At 35.8% G+C, this 23,377-nt stretch overlaps 1 protein-coding gene across 3 annotated transcripts in view; it reads left to right on the top strand.

Moving 5' to 3' along the window:
- KCNT2 (potassium sodium-activated channel subfamily T member 2) overlaps positions 1 to 23,377 on the top strand; it is a 156,036-nt gene that overhangs the window by 47,573 nt on the left and 85,086 nt on the right. For all 3 annotated transcript variants that reach the window (XM_074152413.1, XM_074152412.1, XM_074152411.1), the window contains exons 4-8: positions 1,705 to 1,753; positions 3,678 to 3,737; positions 8,025 to 8,099; positions 8,602 to 8,685; positions 9,274 to 9,368. In XM_074152413.1, coding sequence (XP_074008514.1) covers positions 1,705 to 1,753; positions 3,678 to 3,737; positions 8,025 to 8,099; positions 8,602 to 8,685; positions 9,274 to 9,368 — 363 coding nt within the window. The remainder of the gene's footprint in view (positions 1 to 1,704; positions 1,754 to 3,677; positions 3,738 to 8,024; positions 8,100 to 8,601; positions 8,686 to 9,273; positions 9,369 to 23,377) is intronic.

Raw genomic sequence — 23,377 nt, 5'->3', positions numbered from 1 at the left:
AAGCACTTAAGACATAAAGCATCCTTATGAATGGATACCATTCAGTGCCTGTCCCACTCATAGTCAGTAAAAATATAGCTATTACTAGTCTGTGGTCTGCAAATCCATTTCTTTTGTGCTGACCCTGCTTGCCAAGGATAAACAAGGATATTTTTCATCATTTACACAAATATATATTCCCACATCCTTACATGACCATTTGAAGGGAGGATTTATGCCAGCAATTCAAGGCAAGATAGCATCATATGTCCATAGGAGATATCTTTTTACACAGATGTCACCAGTTTCTTACTTGAATTACTGCTGCATTAATCTCCAGCCCTCCTCACATCCTCACAAGAGGATACGGACTGTGGTTTCATCCAATCTTTCCTGCTGAGAGTATAGCAGGTAAAGTATATGTGCTCTGTCTATCCCAGCCTATGTGACTGGCTATGTAATATCTCATGGTCTTCAATATTTATTGTGTACTTTCAGCTTTTGAAAGTATGATTTCTGTTGTTTTAAGATTGGAACATGTTTGAAAATAAATATTTAAAAAATGTAACCTGTAATTCTTCACAGTCATTTATCTACAGATACAGGGCACATGTGGAACTACTTTCTGAAAGTTATTTTACTTTTTTAAAATGTCTATATCCATTGCCTAGGGTCTCAAACTATTGCATGCATTTTATAGAACACTTAAAAATGTAATTAATGTCCCTTTATTCCCATATGTTTTTATGATTGTGTTCGCATATGCGTTTGCTAATGAAAATGGACTTTGCATGGATGGGATGACAACTATCAGTAAGGAGTTAAACCAGAGTTGTTCCAGTCAAAACTACACACCTGGAACGATTGATTGGTGAGTTCCTAATTTAAAAAAGTAAACCAAAAGTGCACATAATGGTGGGAAGGGTAGGGAAATGGGAAGAGAAATCCATTCCCTTCTGGAACGGTGACATTTTAACATAGAATAGTGATATTTCCTTAAGTCTCAAGCAATTACTTCTGTGTTCCTGTATATTCAAAACTGCCTTTAATATTTTAAATGTTTCTCTGATTGTGTAAGTGAACTGCTGGGTTGGATGCTCTGGTAAGATCTGAATTCTATCAATGCTTATACCTTGCTGAAAAAAAAATGATGCCCTTATTTAAAAAGCAATTATGACTAGCAGTAAATGACTAATGGATGCTCTATTCCAGTAGTACTGCATCAAATGCCTATTATCATTGAGTTTAGTAAATACTAAAACATGAGATCTTTCCAAGATACGACAGCCCCTATGAGTTAGATATCATTTATATCATTACACAGATAGCAAAAAATTCACACACAAGAACTGTCAAGTTTCTTTTTCCTACCACTAATAATTATTCTTCTGCATCTCTAGAATCAAAAGCTCAAATTGATTTATTCTTTCTGGAATCATAGGGAATGAACTAGCAGCCACTGAAGCTAATGAAAGATTTTGGTGTCACTGGGTGTTGGATTACTCCCATGGGTACTTAATGAATGATTCTGGATTAGAAGTACAAGCAATGTCAATACTTGCTAGATAACTACTGACTAAATTTTTTATTACCGAGATTTTTTTTTAAAAAATAAGGCTGCTCTAATTTCCATTCACACGTAAATATTTTTTTCTCTTGATTTTATCCAAAACACTAACCAGATTTCAATTAACTCCATATATATTTTCTTATTATAATGAACAGGTCTCCTATTATTTGGGTGAATCGAAGCCTGCCTTTATGGGGATTACAGGTAATATGTAAATGGACAATTTATTAACATTTAATAACTGTAGACAATGTTGATTAATAGCATTTTAGTGATGTTAAAGAATACTTAGAAAAGTTGATATTAACAAAGAAATCTACTTGATGATCAAGTACAACAAAAACATGGAGTAAAGATAAGCTGATCTGATCTAGCTGGTTTGAATTTATATGGCTTTACAATATATTTTTAAAATAGTAAAGCCTATACCAAAATATTGTAGAACTAGATAGCCATTTATCTTAGAATTATCAAGTTCTGTCAAGCCAGTCAAGTATTCAGTGGTTGCTCTAATGGTGAGTTTAAGTTTCATAATTGCTTATGAGCAGCTTTTCACATGCTACATGGACTTTCTTGTAAAATAGACTAGAAAGCTAAAGTTACTTCATAGTACAGAAGCGTACATGTTTAAAGGAGTATGTCACAAAAGATGCACTATATCAGTGCTTTGTGGCTCTTGGAGATCTTTTGCAGTTTGTGGTTCAGTCCTCAGTGTTCTGGAGCCTACTCATTTTAGGAACACTTTATAAACTCGTGGACAGTGCTGTGGGAATTCTCTCTGTGAAATGTGTTTTTCTACTAAGAATTCCTTAAGCTTCTAGAATGGTCATACCATTATATTCTTTCACCATTCTTAGTGTAATGCCATTATGGTGGTTTGTACCTCTAGGTAATATACAATTTTACTAAGAGAAGAATCCCTTGATGAAAATACCTTTCAAAGCCTTGCTTAAAATATGCACAGTTTGAATAAATTTTGACGAGGCATTCAGATTACTGTACTCAATTCATTAAAACATACTGAGGGATTTCTTTGCTTATGATTACAGTCTTATTCTAATAAGTTTATTTGATAAACATAGACATTTATACATATGTGTATGTATGTGTATATACACGTGCATTCACAGTATTGCATAGTTGCAAACAAATATTTATTTTTATTTGAGATTCAACCAGAATTTATATAAAACAGTAATACTTATTTGGAGAAACTAATACTGTATTTTGATTGCATATTTTAATAATTTTCCAATTCATAGCATCTTTTTTAATTCTAGATAATGATATTGTGAGTTCAAATAGTGCACTCTTTTGAGTGTTCAGTAGTAGTGAGCATTAGCTTAAAATTAGAAATCCTGAGGCTTGTTTGACTTCAGGCTCCAGCTGAATTTGTACATCTTCTCGATGGAATATTCCCAGAATATATATTAAAATACAATTATTTGCTGTGCAAAGGATTTAAATAAGTTTTGTGGTTATTTAATATGTATAAATTTTTAAGTACATTTTTGATATTTGGCTATTTAAATATTTTTAAATTACATAATACATACACTAACTACATGTAATCTAAGTGAAGGCTGATAAATTAAGCTCAGTTGCATTTAAATATTAGAATCAATAACGATTCATCTGTATCGTTTTTTGCTGTTTTCAACTTTCTGAATTACACACAGTCAAAAGTGTTGTTTTTTCCAAACATTCATAATATCTTTACAGAAAAGTAAAGAGCTGACTAACTTCCACTATTTACAGCATTCTCTTTCTCTCTCTTTCTCTGTCTTGTTAAAAGATCTTGGTACCTTTTAGGAACAGACAGTTGAAACTTGAGAAATAATCTGGCAGACTGTGTATGGAGCTCTCTAAAAACCATGGAAAGGCCACCCTGCAGGCTCTCTGGAGTGTTATACTTGGAAAAGAGCAATGAGACTCAAATTACAGCCCGTGCTTTAGTTAGAAAAATAACAACATTTAAGCTTCATGCTAAATGCTGTTAGCTGAGATGGTTTCAGAGGATGCATGGAAAAGCTGTTTTTTATTATCTTTTACTTTTCATTGTAATGCTTAATGTCATATATTCTTTAGAAGCCAGTATTAATACACATACTTTATCACTTCACTTAAGGTTTCTGTGGCTTTAATAAGTCTCTTTGAAACTCTGCTGCTGAGTTATCTAAGCTACAAGGTAAGTACTTTTAGTTACTTTCAGGCATAATTCATCACAAAAATGCATGTACAAGCAGGAAGTTGAGAAAAACACATGTGTAGAGCACAGCATATTGTCACAGGCAGCCCTGTTCATGTTTCTCAAATTTATGAGCAAACAGTAATATCTAGAGAGTGGAAGTCAGAAATGAAATTTTCATTTTTTTTCCATTGTCCACTGGCACATTGTAATTTGAAAACATTCTCAAAAGTGACCTGGATTTTTGGATACTGATTTTTCTAGTGCACAGTTTTATAAGTCTATCCATAATGCAAGGTACATAATTCTCATTGATGTCAAAGCTGTAGCTACTCAATATCTATAACTCAAGTTTCAGGCCTCTGAAAATGAACACAAAAAGCAATACCAAGACAGAACTTTTTTTTTTTTTTTTTTTTTAAATTATGGATACCTACATACTTGTGTTACACATTTCTCTGATGTTCTTGGAACATCTTTGCAAAAAGCCTTGAAATCATCTGATGTGAATACAATATATTTTTGTATTTGCATTCTCCTTAAAAAGTTATATTTTCCTATTATTTGTATTCAGTTTTCTTCATTACACTTTGTTATGTGGTATCCCAGAGAGTTTTAGGTACTCTGCATTTTTAGTATCTTCATGAGAAAAATACTAAAAGCATTTATCAAAATAAATATGAAAAGACTTGGTTTCTAAAACTGAAAATATCTTGGAGCATAATATTTTATTTTTTTTTTAAATTTTTGGATTACTGGCATTGAGTAGCTATCGGAGCCACTGCTGAAGTTAAAGAGTTGTACTTAAGTGTGCTTGTCAGGTGATTATGGCATAAATGTTTTCCTTAGTGCCCAATAATGCTAAGATGTGTAAAACTGTCTATACTGTCTAAAGTTGTTCTTAATCCTTGTAAGTAGCATATACTATTTATGTGTTGGGGGTTACAAAGGCAAATCAATTATAGGCAGAAACAATTCAAAATTAACACATCTGGTGTCAAAACAGTAAAGATAAAAAGTGATCACAATTTGTACTGTTCCTCAGTTTATTGGGCAGCATTCTCTCTCTATCCATTCTGCTTGTGGTCTGCGTCAATTTCAGTGAGTACAGAAGATGAGAGAAATATTGGCAAGTCAGCTCCCATGAGAAGTTACTTAGTGTGCAAAGGGTGTAAAGCTATACTATCCTGATTTGCTGCATATACCTGTGAAGGAAGTTGAGGCAATTTTATGATAGCTGTATTTCCACTGCCCACAAGGGAATAAAAGTAATGTAAGGAAGAATAATAGTACTGAACACGTTGGCAACCCACCCGATGCAGACACTTCCTTCCCTCTGGTCCTGTCCTCTTAGTTACAATCTAGAAAAGTCATGGTAGAGCCGTTTACCCAAGTTTTACACCAGTCTCGGGAAGCCAAGATGGCTGTTATTTCACCAACTGTAAAGCCTTTCTGCATAGGCAGGATGACTGAAGGCATCTTGGTTCATGTAAATCTGTTACAGATTACCTATTTCACGCCAACATTTCCAAAGCTTCTACAATTTAGGCACAAGACAAAGAACAAGGCAGAAAGAAAACAACAAGAAAAAGATGATTGTGTTTGCATTTGTGTGCACATTGCTAGGATTTCATAATGAACTCATAAAATAAATAAAGCAGTCATTTGAGAGAATACTCCAAGGAATTTGCCTTTCTGAAACTTGGTTTATGAGATATGAGAAATGATTCAACATGCAGAATAGTGAGGACATGAGTATATCATACTACTAGAATACAGTAAATTTGCATTTTTTACTGCTTTTATATGGGGAGGAATGCAAAGAATGTAGCACTGTATTACACTGCTGATCACTTGGATCCAAGAATGAACGATTTACAGACTGCATTCTCACAGTTTAACCCATTACACAAGGATTTGCCCTTGACCAAAATTCTGAAAGATGTCTACATTAGAAATTTTCATTGCCAAAACTCGTCACAGGCATCTGGCAATCCTACTATATCACTGGTGCACAGGCAGCCTTAGCTGCTTTTATCAGTACCATACATTCTCACTGCAAAAGGCAGTTTTGCAGAAGACACGATGCATTTTTATGTGGAAGCCAGAATCTTACAGCTCTATGCATCATTAAGTACCTGGAGCACACCTGCACAGGCATTTTGCCTGCACAAGTAAATTATGTTACATTTCTATTATTCAGAAAAGAAAGCTCTTAACATTAAAAATGAGGAAATTAGTGAAAACACAGAATGGGTCAATTGGGAAAATAAAATTTTCTTTTGATTTTATTATTCCTACAAATAAAAACTCAGCTTACAGTCTCATAATTTCACTTCTGTTTACAGGGCTGCTTATCACATGAAATATTTAAGAATATTCAAGTATGTCTAACTCCTGCCAAATAAATTGAGTATGTCTAACTCCTACCTTCCATAATTAACATGGAAGACAATAATCCCTGCCCCATAGGTATAATGGCTTCCAGATGTGAAAAGTTAAAAACAGAAAAAGAGTTTTATATGCTATGGATCTTGTATTTAATTTTCAGGGGTTATATCAGATGGTTATTTTAACAGGAAATATTTCATTGCAACTGAATATAAAATGCTGTATGGCAAATTCTTGTGATATTGCCATGATATATGCTATATTGTTATTGCATTACCTATGATGGAGTCTTGTTATACAGAGTTAGTAAAGCTGTAAGTCGCTCAATTTTAAATACCTTCTTTGTCAAATGTATGGATTTTCATCCCGACATTTAGTCATTCACAGTCACTACCCAGATGTGGAAAAGGAGTAGTATTAATTCCATCCTGTAGCTAGCAGTAAGCAGATTAAAAGATCAGTACCACTTTCATTGATGTATGTGGGAAGACCTCTTATTTCTTGTAAGCAAGATCAAGTTCTAAAAAGCCCAGAAATGTACTGAAGTGTTTGTGGCAGAAATACAGAATTTTGATCTTGTAGTCCTAATTCAAATATTAAACACTAGATGGTCTTCCTTACTCCTCTCTCTGAAAGCTGGCAAAGAGAAAATACAAAGTAAAGGTAAAAGATAAATGTAAAGGAAGGACTCGCTATAGAATACTGCTATCTTTCCCTAACTTGGTCTCATTCCTCTTTTTGATGCTTATTTCTTAATAAGTTAATATCTTAACAGCAGGATTAGAATTAATAAAGAGAAATATCCAGACCTCTGTGACTAACATGCAGAGGTTAATGAAACAAGATTAACAGAAAATGAGCTGGTACTATTTCTTTGTAAAAGACAACATATTTGCATTCCTCTTTGGCTTTTATTTTGCCATGAAGTTGTATCAGAATGATGTACAGTGAGTGGCTCATCATTTGTAACAAACGTTAATATGGACAATAGGGCAGTCACCTGTGCATAGGGGTGATGAAAACAGTTAATTTGATGGTAAAATCTTCTGAGCAGGGCATGTCCTTTCCTTTGGATATATGTCTCTGCAGCTTTTATGCTGTACTAGAGCTTTGTCTCTAGTTTTTAGAAAGTCTAAGACAATAAGCATTAAGGTAAGAAAGCCTTTGGCACAGTCAAAAGCTAAAGCATTGTAATACAGGATTTTAAAGATTTAGAGACTTCAGAGAAAAACAAATAGAAATAGTTGCAGATAAAACAATTTGCCAGCAGGTTAGCCTGTTACTTGTATGAAGAGTCACTGAAAAACAAGAACTATTAAAAAGATAAATTCCTTAGGACAGGAACATCACTTACTTATCTATGTGTAAATGGGTATGTATAAATAAAAGTAAACTAACCTTTGAAGAACAAAAAAGCAGGGACAAGATGTCTGTGTATGATTCCAAGGTACTTAAAAATGCAACAGAAGAAAACAGGAGCATATTATTCTCTGAAAAAAATGAAATTTAATGAAACTCTTCCTTAACTGAGAGAATGACTTGACTAGTTAATGCAATTAGAGTTCTTCATTTGAGCAGTCTTACTAACTAGGTCATAGCAAGGCAATATATGGTCATATGGAAACAGAAAACTATTCCAGTGAAAATACAGATTTAAAAGTATACATTTTTACCTGTGAGGTGCATTATGATAAACGGTAAGAAAAATAGGCCAGAGTATCCTATATTCTGTATTCGCAGTTGACATATGTGTTTAAATGTGAGATGAATGAGCTTCCTGAAATTCATCCAGTGGGAGAGACTCTATATGTGGCATTGGTATATCACATATATTTCTCATCAGAACTATATGTAAGCCTACTGTGACATGGTGGTTTTTTGTCCTTTTCTTTGAAGGGAAATATCTGGGAACAAATTCTGAGAATACCCTTTCTCCTGGAAATAATTAATGCTGTCCCCTTCATCATCACGGTAAACTTACTTGAATTAATACATTTGCACATTGCACTTTTATAGATGCACAAATACTCTTAATTTTTACTGAAGTAAATTTGAATCTTATGTGGATGACAAATTTGTGCCTGTGGGAACAGAAACTTGTCAACAGGAAGAAATAGTTTGCTACTTGAATGAAGTAGTAATACAGATCACTTTGCCCTTCCTCCCCAATAGGGGACAAACAAAACCAAAACCCTTTAACTCAAGCTACAGCACAATCAATAAAATAAACCAGCTAGATATAAAAATCTAAGAATCTCTGGTGTCTGCACTGAAAACTGACTGTCCTTATTTTATCAAATTATCTTAGTTACAGTTAATCACAAAGAAGAAAAAGTGTTATTTAAAGCCATATCTCAGACTGGAAACACATTAATAATAAATATTTTTTGCAAGTGTTTCACTGCTGCTTGAATAGAAAAGCTACATTCTTGAATATAAAAACTTTTAATGAATTTGTTAATTTTTCTTTCAGATTTTCTGGCCAGTCCTAAGAAACCTGTTCATTCCTGTATTTTTAAATTGTTGGCTGGCAAAACATGCATTAGAGAATATGATTGTAAGTATTATAAAGAAAATAACTATTTTAGAGTTTCTATTTTTTCAGTATGTTATCTTTAGTGGGACTTTGGCAGTAGAGTTCACTGTCCAACTTTAATAGGAAGATAACCAGATCTGTTAGGAAGCTAATCAGATTATACAAATGGTCAAGCATTGCTAAACTGCTTTCTGCATCAAAATCAGAAAAAATTGAGACATCAAGTGAAATCTCATATAGTATAAATTGTTACTGTGCCAATAAGGGAAAGTTGGAATGGATGTTTTTTTTCCATTCACACTCGATTCCAGGGAACTCAACTGCTATGCCTTAATTGGTCTTTGCTGCCTGTAATTTGTAAGACAGACGTGAGCAGACAGACATTAAGGGAGCTTGCACTAGTATCAGAATTGTGCCAGGATGAACAAAGAACTAGTTAAATAAACAAAGAATCACAGCTGGCTCTTTTACACCCTTCTATATGATCAGCAAATTCTAAGTGCTTTTAAATGACTGCATTTTATCAGGGCACTATGTAATTCCTCTACAGAATCAACTCATGCCTTATTAATTCAAACCAAAAATAACACCTATTTTCCATTAATATAGAATGATCTTCACAGAGCCATCCAACGCACACAGTCTGCAATGTTTAACCAAGTCCTCATTTTAATATCTACCTTACTATGTCTTATCTTCACTTGGTAAGTGGCCAAAACCTCTTTGTTTTTATTATATATATTGGCTTTTCTTCCTTTATTACATGGTGATAAAACAGGCCTTGTGGAAATCATGGCAATAAAGATATATATATATACTTGCATGGGAAAGGGAATCATTCTCACTTTAAGGAAAGAAATACAGATGTTGCAAAAACACAGGAAAAAGAAGTGGGTGAAAATTTAGATATGTACCAAAAGTGCAATCTCAGCAGGAAAGTCACTCAAATTTGAAAAGTACCAACAGAAGTACCCATATGAAGGTCACCTTCCGCTGACTAGTAAGACAGACAGAGAAAGTATGCAAGATCTCAGCCTTATCACTCTGATAACTCTGAGTACAGGGGACATCTGTTAATCTAGATTCCAGAAAGTGTAGATTTTATTAATCTATATTACAGAAAGTAGGGGATGGTAGGTTCAAACAACCAAAATGTGTTACTCGGAAGAACTTTTTGCTAGAAGACCTTGAAAACTTAAATTTACAGGAGTTTGGGAAGCATGGAGAAAAATCTGTTGAGAGCATTAATTATAGACATACTTGGTTATTGAAATTCACGAGCTTCAGGTTATTGGAGGCTAGATCCATAAGAAACACCACTTGATTGCCCCGTTTTTATACTATGCCATTGGGAATCTGCTGTTGATCAAGGCTGGAGACAGATAAAATAGGCTACGTGAGTCTTAGGTCTCACCCAGTATGGTCATGCTTACGTTTGTATAAATGGGTAGTGGTGATAATGTAGCTTGGTAGCTTATTTAACAGACAGAATTTTCTCAGCTGTAGTGCCTGAGAAGTGAGTGTCATGTACCGAGGGAGGGAGAGAGGGGGAAGAAGTAGAGGAAAAATATGTGTGTTACAAGATGGTGTGAAAGGGGGCAGTGAACAGAGAAGATGATTCTGTGTGGAAAGGCTAAATCACCTGTATTTATTTTGCCAGACAGGGCGCCTTTTGGGTCAGCACTCTGATAAAGTTTGGTCTGTCATTTTGGAGACAGTGATTTAATTTTCTCTTACTTTATTTCTCTAGCTTGTTTTTCTGATAGCCACTGTTATGTGCTGCCTAACCCTTTTGGTAATAACAGTGTAAAACAACACATGGCCTTTTCCAGTCTTGTCCCTCTATGTCCTCTATTCAAGAAGAGGAGTTCATTTTAGCCAGTGGCTAAACAAATGATCCAATTTTACCCTTTGTCTTATGGCCACACGACTGCATAATGACAAATGCTGCCAGTTCTAAACAGAATTTTTGTGAGATTAAATTTCCTATTGAATACGATGGCCTTTTAAGAAGAAATGTTATATGAATAAGGACTACAGTACTTGAACCAGAATGCATAAAATTCTATCACTTGGACTTTTTTAATTGGTTCTAGTTTTGCCTTTTGATTTTTTTACAATGCAAAGCACTTAAGTAAATCTGCCTTCACCCTTTTTACTAGCCTACTTCAATATCCTACTGAAGTGCTGAGCAAAATATGTATCCAGTTCTCACTGAAATAAGCTAGTTACAAGAATATTTCCCAAGAACTTACTGTAATGATCCCTGATTGAATAAGGTGTAGAAGCTGCAGCTAAACAGAACAACATGCTCACCACCAGGCATTTTGATAACTGACAGTAAAACATGCAGAAAATGGCAAGCTCACCTACAGTAATTATGTCTGGTCTCAACAGCTGCAGATAACAGCTCATTATAGATCATTATATACTGACCTAGTATTGACCCTGCTCAACTGCAAAATAAGCTAAATAGGATGAAAACACCCAGTAATACAATAAGTAAGGAAGTGAAGCATTTTTGGAATGACTAAGAATACTTGTCCAACCATCTGCAGCTTTCCTAAGGCAGGAGTTCTGTTTAAGCAATTGTTACTATTGCTTACACAAATACACATAAAGGCATTTTTACATGTTTTTGCCTGTCCATATATGATTTTATATTACAGAGTATATTTTTAACATATCTAAAAAATTCTCTATAAACAGTCAAAATCAATTAGCTTAATGTCTTTGATTATGTTACATCTATGGTGAATTGAGACAGTGTTTCACTTTAAGAGACATCATTTAGAGCTTACATGGTTTTCTTCCTGGTGAAGGAGGAGCAAAGTCCATTTCAGGGATATGTCCACTTGAGGATGGCTTTCACCAGGCTGATGTTTCACATTTTCTGCAACAGCAAGCAGTAACCAAGTGTATTTCCCCCAAACAGATATGGGAGCTAGCACTAAGCTTCCCGTACATGTAATAGAGCACAACACAATAAACTTTTAAGGTAGCACCGGTCTGTTTTCATAACCATCTTTTGGTTACATTTAGAAATACTACCTTGGTCCATGAAGTTTCAGTAATGCAGAATTAATAAACCTAGATTAGTAGCTTGAATAGAGTGCTTACAGTTTCAGGGCACTGTCCCTTTAGAGTGTATTCAGTACGATGGGGACATGCTCATGGTGTGCTTTTGGCACCACTGATAATTGCCCTCACTGTGCCTCCCTGCTGACCTTTAAGGTTAGTGAGGTAATGGCTTTCAGACACTGTATGGATTAAATTGTAACACCACAGCCATCCTTAGTTCCTGGTTGACAGGCTTGCAGCTTTTACTATCTGCTTCAATAGGAACATTGGCTTCTCAGCACTTCTGAAGTCAATATAACTTTACAACACAGGGTTCTGTTCAAACCCATGCTTTTTTATCAGACATGTAGAAAGAGGTGGCACATACCTTTGTATGGAGATGATACGATTTTACAAGCAGTCCAAGATGGTATGAAGACTCCAGAAAGACTCCTCTTTCTACTTCCATTTTTTACCAGTGCAGGTAGACTGGTGCACTGAGAAAGTGCAGCAAAAGTGCTTTCTTACTGCGTCAAGTGAGAGTGAAACCTGTTGTAAGTCTTTTGATGATCATTTCTGTGAGAAAGTTTAAAACATTTAACATGCCTCTGCCATCTATCTGTCTAACTAGAACTGAAACTATGTCCTCTCCAATGTGGAGGAACTGTTCAGTCCCAGTCACATAGAAGTGCCTCGGCACACCCAGGAACCTGGGGAAGAACCTTGCTGGACCTCCTGGTCTCCTGATGGTTTACAATGGAGGGAGAAAATTTGGCATGTTTAAGCCCAGTACACTTTTACTTGTTCTTCTAGTGTGTAAACAACAGCAATGCATTTGTTACCATTTGACTGGTCATTTTTATCAACAGAAATTTACTTTAAAGATCAGTTTGAGAGATGTATATTACAAAGAATAGCTATGAAAAAGTGGCATATTTAGATAAAGTATTTTTTAAAAATTATAAATGCATAAAAGGAGCTTTTCCCTATCAACTTAGCTCCTATCTGCATATAATGAGTATTTTCAAAATAACTTCTACCATAGCTAGCAGAAAACCCACAGAAAATTAATTAAATTCTGCCTTGTGCATCATCAGCAAACCCATAGGTTACATCTGCACAGCAGAATCTTATAAGTGGTGGTTACACATGTAGATGCATTCCAACTTATAACTCAGGTGTAAGCTTTCAGATGAAAAGTTAAAAAAATAAATAATCTAATGCTTGCAGCTAATTGGCTAATCTCACAATTTTTAGATATCATCATTCAAGTTGTACTTTGCACTCAGAATATAGCGGGAAAAGGCTCCTTCTGTATTTTTGTATATAGTTGTCAATTTTCAATGTTAGTACAGAACAAACAAACAGAACAAACAGTAATCACGTAACAAAATTTGTGCTCTATTTCACTCTTGATTTTTTATGATAATTGTTTATGGATCTGGGGGTAGAACTCATTTGCAGATCTATAAATTCACAAGACCGGCTCCATGTATCTTTAGCGTACAGATTACATCAAGGATTTTTGTCTCTTTTCTTCTGATTTCAAAGACAGATTAGGCTGTGCAATAGTTTTACTTTCTTTAAATACTTCCGTGGCCTCCTTAACCAGAGCAATTATACATATACTAAAAGATGTGTACTCCTATATGACAGACTGTTCAGCAGTTACTATTGATGGAGTTCTAGTGACAGTTGCAGACCTAGTCAAAGTATATGTTGTGTCATTTAGCTAATGGCTGTTTGCACTTGTTTGTCAAATGGAATACTAATTATTTCTGTAAACTGTACAAGAAGACAAATAACAGTAAATGACTATTTCTGGCATCTTTCTGTGACACAATGAATCATCTATTAAGACTTATTTTGCTTTTTAAATCAGTGTTAGTCATATATCACCAGTGTAGAATGAGTAGCTTGTAAAACTGTTTGAGATGGACATTTATTTTTTTCATACTGAACACTAAGAAGCCTGCACGAACTTTGCTTATGTCTTCATTATAAGCTCACCGAGGTCAATGTTAACATTTTTTACCCATCAGTGCTTTCAATATCAGAAAATTAGGATGTTTCCACACACTAATTTACAGAATAAATGTGGTAAGCCAATACTGTAGCCTCAATGTCAATTACACAGTCAAAATCTCATCTGGAGGAAACAGTATGAATAAGTTGCTTGTGATGAAAAAAAAAATCCAGATAATTATCTAGTCCAAACAAGACAAATCAAGACCTTCAGATAATTTTAGAGAAAATACAGCATCCCAATGCTCCAGTTCCAGTTATCAGTAAGTAGAGACAGACACCTCAGAGGGCAATGCAGATCTGAAGGGAACTAAATCACCATATGAAGGTCTGTGCTTCTCTGCCCTGTGTTGGTTATATCAGGAGCCTACAATGGCAATTCTTCGAGAAAGAAGCGTACCATTAAGTAGGAGTGTTGGTGGATTATGTAATGCAGAATAAAATCTGTTTTTTGGGGTCTACAATTCTTTCTGTGATGTTTTGTTGTACAGCACTCTCAGTGCTCAGGCCCAATCTCAGTTTATGGTTTAGAGAGATTTCCTGCATTCAAAAATAGCACAAAATTAAACTGTAATTATGTCATTTAGTTTGATCAAATCTGGTGATTCTAAAGTAAAGCACACGAGGTCTCAGGATCTAAAGGACTAAACAGGAGTTGCAGAATTTAAATCCCAGAATATTATAGAACATTAATTCAAAGGTCTATGTAACTGTAAATAATACAAAATAAATTATTCAACTATTACAAGAATCCCACAAAGTATTAAAATAATAGTGATTGTGCTTTTCATTCTCTGAAATTAAGCAGATCTGTCAGGAAGTTGCTCATTTCAAACAAAAAAATATCTTATTTTGTTTTGAAATATTCCTATGCAATGCTCTCCAAACATAAACAAATAGATCTAGAAGTAGGCCAGGTAGGACATGTAGTACCTTCCAAATCCATTGTACCAACTTCCACCTTACCCTTGTCCTGCTTCTTGATTGCTGGAATCAGGGCAGCATGTATGGGTAGTTTCCAGTGAGTGTATACAATTAGAATTGAGGTCTTTTTCAGACACTACCTTAACACTTCCTTAAGTGATGGAACAATAGCAAGGCTGCACAGCCTCTGGAATTTCAATAACAAAACATTTCTTAAAATATGCATTTGTTATTTGTGAACAAATAATTTATAAATTCAATTAGAGTTTGTCTGAACTACTGCCTTCTGGGAAAAGCTGTGTGCATGAACTCAACAACAACCTTTTCATCAACTTTGGTAGGAGAAAAACATATTGCATACAGAGTTTATCTTGTCCTAGATGTAGCTATTTCTAAGGTGGCTTTGCTAAAATCTGTATAAGAAGCATGTGAAAAGAGAGTGTTGCCACAAATAGTTGTGAATCTAGACTATTTAAATGAAAGACAAATTCAGATGAAACTCTGTTTCTAATGGAATATGGTTTTAGGGTATGGGCCACACCTTTTTCACCTTTGCTGACACCGGGGATCATTTGTTTACATCTGGATTATTAGTACTTATGGGCCAAAGCCTTTGAGAAGGCTTGACGAGAAAATGTAATGAAATATTACAATGATAAAATGTAATAAGATACCCAGCTTGTTTCTTGGATTAATGCCTTTGCTTAGTTTTATGCAGCTATTGTATTGTGACAACACAGAAATATTACCATGTATACATTTATTCTGTTTTCTTTTTTTTTCCACTTGTTGATAGCACGGTATTTGTTATAATACATTTTAAAAAGTATTTTTACATGTTTAAGTTCAAGAGTGCAGATCTTAAAAAAGCACAGGGTGATTAGTGCTGTTAAACAGTGCTGCTTAAAGAGCATAGAATAAGGACTTATTTCACTGAATTTCACTGAATTTTTTTTAGAGTTGGAAGGGACCATAGAGATCATCTAGTCCAACTCCCCTGCTGAAGCAGGATTGCCTAGAGCATGTTAGAGCATGTTACTCAGGACTGCATCCAGGCGGGTCTTATGCTACTGAAAAACTGGCTAGTTGTTCATGAAAGGCAGAACAGAAATAATTTTTATTAAAGGGAGAGAAGTATGGAAGCCCAATCAGAAGTCTTTTTGGGTACCCATGAAACATGGTTTCTGTGGAAACCTAGATAATTATACAGTGATTTTCATGCTATTTTAGTTATTAATTTGGTAGTGACATATATTTCCCTTGTTAATCTTTTTAAATGTTTCTACATATTTATTTCTAAAATAATTAGGTCAGCATCTTTCCCATGTTACATGCAGGGAATTCTTTGTCCAACTGATGTAATGGAACATTTAAAACTAGACACAGAGACCAACAAAGTCATAAAGGTTGGAGAGTTCAATCTAAATTATCTTCTGAGTGTGAGAGATACATTTCTAGCCATCTTGTCTTCTGAAAATAAAAAATATTCAGAAGGACTAACTGGTAACTCAGAAAGCTGCCCTTCACAAAGCCTCTGTAAAATGGAGTGTCAACAACAGATTATTTATAAGCAAATCCTTCTATTTTTCTTTAATATGTAGAGAAATATTAAATTAAGGAAGTAAACAATATGATGTGACTGAGAGATTTCTGTTTTTTTGTTGCACCCTGGAAGATGGGTCAAGGCTTCAGGTACTTGCGATCTTTTCAAGTTACAATCAAAGCTTTGCTGATTTTCTAGCAGAGGTTGCAGATCATTTATTAACCTGAAAAATCACTAGTTCCAAACTGAATTTAGGTAAAGGTGGGAAAAGTTAAATTTGAATAAATTTGAAAGACAAAATAAACTTATCCACATTTTTGTTCTCTACCACACAATATTTTAATATTTTGTGTGGTGTGTAACTCTACATTATAGGTCAAGTAAATTATCCTTTGACAATTAATACAATGGCAGTTTTACAATCTAGTAGTGTGTTGTTTAAGTCAATATTTTTAATTGACACTAGGAAGAATTTTCAGCAAGGCTTGCAAGACTTTTGCTCTTTGTAGGAATTTGACATTAAATTACTTTCCATTCTGAAAGTTCCAGCCTCTATACTATGAATCATTTGTGATCATTGTCTTCTAATAATTTTTACTGCTATGTGAAGGTACTCAAAATTCAGTAATCAGAATATGCGTATTTAAGTAAAGTGTAAAAAAAGTTTCCAAACCAAACTCCTGCCTGAGAAGGAGTTAAAATTTCTCTCAGGTTCTTTATCAATGTTTTCCTCAATAAGTTTAATGTGATGTAAAAATGTCTCTCAGATACCAAATGCTGCTAATATTTACAATAATCTTGACAATTTTTCATTAAAGATGCATTGAGAATATTTGGGAGAGATACACAATATTTTGCCAAGCATTATGCACTCTGAATATGCCATTGGGAGAACAATTTTTCAGCTTTTATTATCATGACATCTTGTAACACAGTAATAATATTACCAGATACCATGACAAGCAAAGGTTGTTCTGGCAGCAAACACGAATTACAGTTACGAAAGGAGGAAGAAAAGTAAATGATTTTGAGTCATATAACATTTGGACTGTTAGAAATACATTTCTTAAAGATTGCATCTCCATAGTATCTTTTCTTTAGCAATCATGGTTTGAATTTTGTGGGAGATAAATAAAAGCTACTGCTAATACTAACTAATTATGGCTTGTCAACATGTGTAAAGCAACACATAAAATTCCTCAAAGTTAATCTAAATGCAATTCTGTCCTTGCTCTTTTGCAGGAATATAGCACTAGGTAGAATGACTATAAGGAATATATAAAGTCTTAGTAAAATTAAAAATTAACTTAGCAAAGCCTGCTTTAATTTGCTGTGTCAAACACAAACTGGGGCCACAACATATAATTCTTTAATAGTCACGTGAACCCCGTGATGTAATAAAGGGGGATTTGGTAGAAATCTAGAAGTGATTATCCAAAGAGCAAGGACAAATAAGGAATGTCAAAGAGAAACAGAATGCCATATTCTGTTAGCAAAAATCAATTACCATATTTTAGTATGTGCAATATGCATTTGAGATATGTATGTCTTTAAAAGTATCAGCACTTGAAAAGATCCACAAAAGAAAATGCAGTCAGAGAAAAGGTTTTGGGGTTCTGGACATAGGGAGCTATGGAGGTAAACTCAACAGGCATGCAGAGGCATGCAAATTATTAGGTGTGGGTTCTCTAGTAAGCTTTCCATTGGTTTATAAACACACATGCACACATACACCTGCTGCTGAATCACAGGCTTGTAAGTAGATACCTTGCATGAAAATGTAAATGTTACATATGCAGAGCATGCATATTACCTTCAGAACAGAGGTGACAAGAATAACTTTGGTAAAATAAAATCCTAGAATAAAAGTCAATCTGGAATACAACCAGAGTCTGCAGGTTGTGAAATACTGTATCATCGTACTGGTGAAAGAATTCTTAGGTTTTGCTTTGGTTTTGGGAGGACTTCAATAAATGCAGGTAAAGTTCCCCTTAATGGGGCAATTTGATATATAAAATAATCGTTAAAGATCTCTGTCTTCCATCTTTTTTATTATAGGAAGGCATTACATTTCACATGCTTGGTTTTATCTTTGCAGTAAAAAGAAAAACCTGATACTCACATGGTGTCTTTGGGAATGTTATATCATTTTAAACAGTAGCAAATAGAATGCCTTGTGTAACAACGGATGACTAATCATTTTGAAGATGTTACTTCACCATTTAAGATTCAATGCCTGGCAGTGAACCATCATCACTCACAATTCCTGGCTCAAAAATGAAGTTGTCATTAGCATGCAGACTTAAAAAATAAATAAATATGTCTTTCATTGACTGATTCATTAGGCTGACAAACTATTTATTTTACTTTTCTAAAATTTGGTGTTTATGGTGGTTTATGCTAACACATTTAACTGTATTATTAGATGCCACCAGTTATTCTTGTTCTCTGGTGAGCAATAGATCATTATGCTGATTTGTGATCAGCATAACTCTTCAGTGATTTGTTCATTTTTATTTTCCATTTCATATTCCATCTGTATTTTAAGGCTGTGAAGTTTAACAAATTTCATATTTCTCAAATCAGAAAGTGAAGAGTTAAAAAGGATGTTGATATGACTTTGGCCATACTAACAGAAGCTGGCACCAGCCACCAGGAATTATTCACTCACACTCTGTTTGTATTAGGCATAACTTTATGGTATATTGAAAGGACATCTCAGAGGCTTTGGCAGAGCTAGGGATGTGATATGAGATGATCTAAAAAGAAGATGGATTTTAGTGCATTTAAAATGGATTTTAAAAGAAAAAAAATCTCATTATTTTTTCTTCTGTATACTTGGTATTTCATTACCAATTATTAGAAGAAATTACTATAATGTTTAGACAGATGTTTTTCAAACAGGTGAAGACTAGAGGCCTAGACAATTATCCAAACCTAGTATCGCAGTTGGGTGATAAACAAATACGTGTAAAAGTTAAATGTCCATGAACTCCTCTGACTCACCTCTGTGTGATATTCTTTCCATTAGTAGTAGGGGACCCATCCTGCATGCCAGAGCTGTCACATACCAAAACCACTTACTGAGCTTAAATAAAGGAAGTAAAGAATTAAAAGTATGATTAATTACGAAAATGTCACTTGTAAACTCAATCTCTGATAATTGCTTGTGGACTTCAACAAAAGTCTTTACCAAAACATACAGGTCTACCAATCGTTTGAACAAGTCACAACAATCAAATGTCAACTTGTTGTCAGGGTGTTAAAGATTAATCTCTTAATGGTATTTCAGCTCCAATAAATCTGTATTTCTAGCACTTGTAGCCGATACCACTTTCCATTCTCCCTCTCCCCCCCAAAGTACAAGTCTGTAAATAAACATCCTTCAGGGTATAATCCAAATAAACAGCACTCTAATTAATGAGTTCTGTACTTCCATTGGCAATTAAAACCTTCTCCTAAAAAAAGTTAAAAATAGTAAATTATATTAAGTTTTGCTGTCTCTCAACCTTAGTAAAATATCTAACTGTATCTAACGTAAGCTTAGATTGAATGTATGCTCCCATTCTTTGCAAAAGCACAGCTATATTTTTTATGTCTGTGGAAGCTGTACATTTCTGCAATATATATGAAAAATTATATATACTATAAGTTATAGTAGAAGTGCCTGAATCACAGCAATGAGGAAGAAACAATAATTGGTATTCATATAGTAAACACTTACGTACAAACCATGGGTTGACTTTGCGGACTGAAACCAACAGGCATGAAATCAAATTGTCAGTCCCTTTGGGCACAGAATACCATATGTAATTACATTTCACTGCAAAGTGATATATTTACTAATATATTACAAAAGGAGAAGGAGAGCATATAAGGGATGAAGCTGTTTAAAGGTATTCAATGCATTATGGACTCCTATAATTGCATGCATTCTACTGCTTTGCCTAACTCTACAGTGTAAGAGCAAAACTCTTTATGACATTCCAATAAACTTTTTGAGTTACCTTTTCATATTTTAAGGACATCTATTATTACTGGCTTATATTTATAATGAACCTTAGTCAACTGCTGAGAATGAGTACTTGTACTTCATTTGCTTTTCAATTTACATTGTGTTGATACCAACAAATTAAATACAGTCCTATATTTTGCAAGTTTGTTATCATTATTGATGAGCAGACAAAACAAAGTAAATGGAAGTGGATAAATAAGGCAAAAAGAATGATTGTGGGTCATGTTTCAACTGTACTCCTTCACTCGATCTCTTTTTGTTCAGTTTGCTAATACTCTAAAACTAAAAGAGGAAAAAAAATAGAAAATAAAGATTCAGCCAACTTTAAGGCAAACATGAAATATTTCATTGTGAATATTCAGAATGAAAGTTTAATTTTAAGGGCTGTAGTGAGTATGTAATAAGAATAAAATATTACTGCATATTCTCCATAGGTTAAGCGATCAAGAGGAAAATATGCCAGACAAAACATAGAAGAGATTAACTGTATAGTGTGCTGGCAGTCCTGGTAGTCACGGTGACATTCTTTCTTCCTCCCCTGCCTTCATCATTCCAGTAAAATGATAATTAATCCCACATTATTTTGCTGGCTACTTGAATCAGCTCCTCTCTTCACTCACATGTCTGCTGTTTTTTGGTTGTCCTGATAAAATCTGTGCTCTTCCTTTAAATGTTGACTATAATCAAGTAGAATGATAGAATCATAGAATTGTCTAGGTTGGAAGGGACCTTTCAGATCGCAGAGTCCAATCATCAACCTAACACTGACAAAAACCTTCACTAAACCATATCACTAAGCACTATGCCTACCCATCTTTTAAAATACCTACAGCGATGACAATTCCACCACTTCCCTGGGCAGCCTGTTCCAATGCTTGATAACCCTTTCAGTGTAAAAATTTTTCCTAATATCTAATCTAAAACTCCCCTGGCCTAATTTGAGGCCATTTCCTCCTGTCCTATCACCTGTGACTTGGGAAAAGAGACTGACCCCCACCTCTCTACGGCCTCCTTTCCGGTAGTTGTAGAGAGTAATAAGGTCTCCCCTCAGCCTCCTTTTCTTTAGGCTAAACAATCCCAGCTCCCTCAGCTGCTCCTTGTAAGACTTGTTCTCCAGACCCTTCACCAGCTTCATTGCCCTTCTCTGGACTCACTCCAGAATCTCAATGTCTTTCCTGTAGTGAGGGGCCCAAAACTGGACACAGTACTCAAGGCGAGGCCTTGTGAGTGCCGAGAACAGGGGGACGAACACTTCCCTAGTCCTACTCACCACACTATTCCTGATACAGCCTGGGATGCTGTTAGCCTTCTTGGCTGCCTGGACACACTGCTGGCTCATATTCAGCCAGCAGTTGACCCACAGCCCCAGGTCCTTTTCTGCCGGGCAGCTCTCCAGCCACTCTTCCCCAAGCCTGTAGTGCTGCATGGGGTTGTTGTGACCCAAGTGCAAGACTCGGCACTGGCCTTGTTGAATCTCATACCATTGGCCTCAATTATGCTATTTTGAGAAGGTAGCTTGTGGAGATTTCATCATAAACGCTTATAAACATGCTTGTGATTGTTAAACAGTCACACTTCACACTTCAGAATAGTCCTGTGAGGTTTTGGATTTCACTGATTTTTAGAAAGAGATATATGCATAGACCCACCTGAATTCTAGCCAAATAAATTATCAGACTTGAAAGTTTTTCTTCAAGCAAACACATGGTCAAAACAGGTGGCCCAAAGAAGAAAACTCAGATGGAACTCATAAAAACTTCTATGACTTTCAGGATACTCTTTAATTATTGTAAAGTCCAGGCTTTTTCACTCAACCAAAACGTTTCATTGAAAACATGATCAGGACTTTAAAAAGTCCAGGAATTTAAAAGCGGCCATAGCGCGAGCTTCACCCAGACCACGCGGACAGCGACAGCGGCAGCTAGCTACAACAAGGTTAGAGCACGTGCCAGGGGCGTGTGTGAGCAAGGACGAGTATTCTAGCGCGCAGGATCACGTGTGCAGAGCGTGTGGGGCTTGTGCACAGGACAGAGGGGAGTCAGAGAGTGATCGGTCTGTTCAGGCTCAAGGGAGGAAATAGCAATGAAACGCCCCAAAGCCCCTGTGAAGAAGAACATGGGAACTCAGACCGAGCTCCCACACCAAGATGCAGCAGTTCAGGGCCCTGGCTGTACCGAATGCCTGAGCCTGGCTGTGGTACCACAGGGACTCAGAGACACCCATTGTGTGAGATGTGAGCAGGTAAACGACCTGCTCAGGCAGGTGGTGGAACTGAGAGAAGAGGTTGAAAGATTAAGAAGTATTAGAGAATGTGAAAGTGAAATAGACTGGTGGAGCCATACCCTGCGGCAGCAAGAAGAGGCTCCAACAAAAATAGATGATCCCCTCCCGCCCTGTCACCGGACAGAGAGAGAGGACTTAATAGAAAGGGGGGAATGGAGGCTGGTCCTTCCTCAGAGAGGGAAGCGGAACCCCAAACAGCCTCCCTCACCTTCCCAGTTACACCTGCATAATAGGTTTGGACTTCTAGATTTTGGGGACGAGGTAAATGAGAACAATGAGAACGATCTACCCAGTGAGGCACCCAGGAGTAGTCACCCACCCCCATGCCTCAGGACGTCATCAACCAAGAAAAAAAGAAAGGTGGTCGTAATAGGTGACTCCCTTCTGAGGGGAACAGAGGGCCCAATCTGTAGACCGGACCCATCCCACAGGGAAGTCACCTGCCTCCCAGGGGCCAGGATTAAAGATATACAAAGGGAAATTCATTCCCTGGTTCAACCCTCAGATTACTACCCACTTCTGATATTTCAAGTGGGCAATGATGAGGTGGGCACTAGAAAGCTAAAAACAATGAAGAGGGACTTCAGAGACCTGGGAAGACTGGTCAAAGGATCAGGAGCACAGGTGGTGTTCTCTTCGATCCTACCAGTCACAGGGGTGGATGAAGGAATAAATAGGAAGATTCAAAAGATAAACTCGTGGCTAAAAGACTGGTGTAAATGGCAAGGCATTGGATTCTTCGATCACGGGCAGATCTACAGGTCACCAAGCATGCTGGCAGCAGGCGGGGGAAACCTAACCCAAAGGGGAAAAAGGATATTGGCACAAGAACTAGCAGGGCTCATTGAAAGAGTTTTAAACTA

The sequence above is a fragment of the Numenius arquata genome, chromosome 8 (genome assembly GCF_964106895.1).
Source record: "Numenius arquata chromosome 8, bNumArq3.hap1.1, whole genome shotgun sequence".
In the NCBI taxonomy this organism is placed as follows: Eukaryota; Metazoa; Chordata; class Aves; order Charadriiformes; family Scolopacidae; genus Numenius; species Numenius arquata.
Note: the sequence above shows the minus strand (reverse complement) of the source record. Positions and strands in the feature narration are given on the sequence as shown.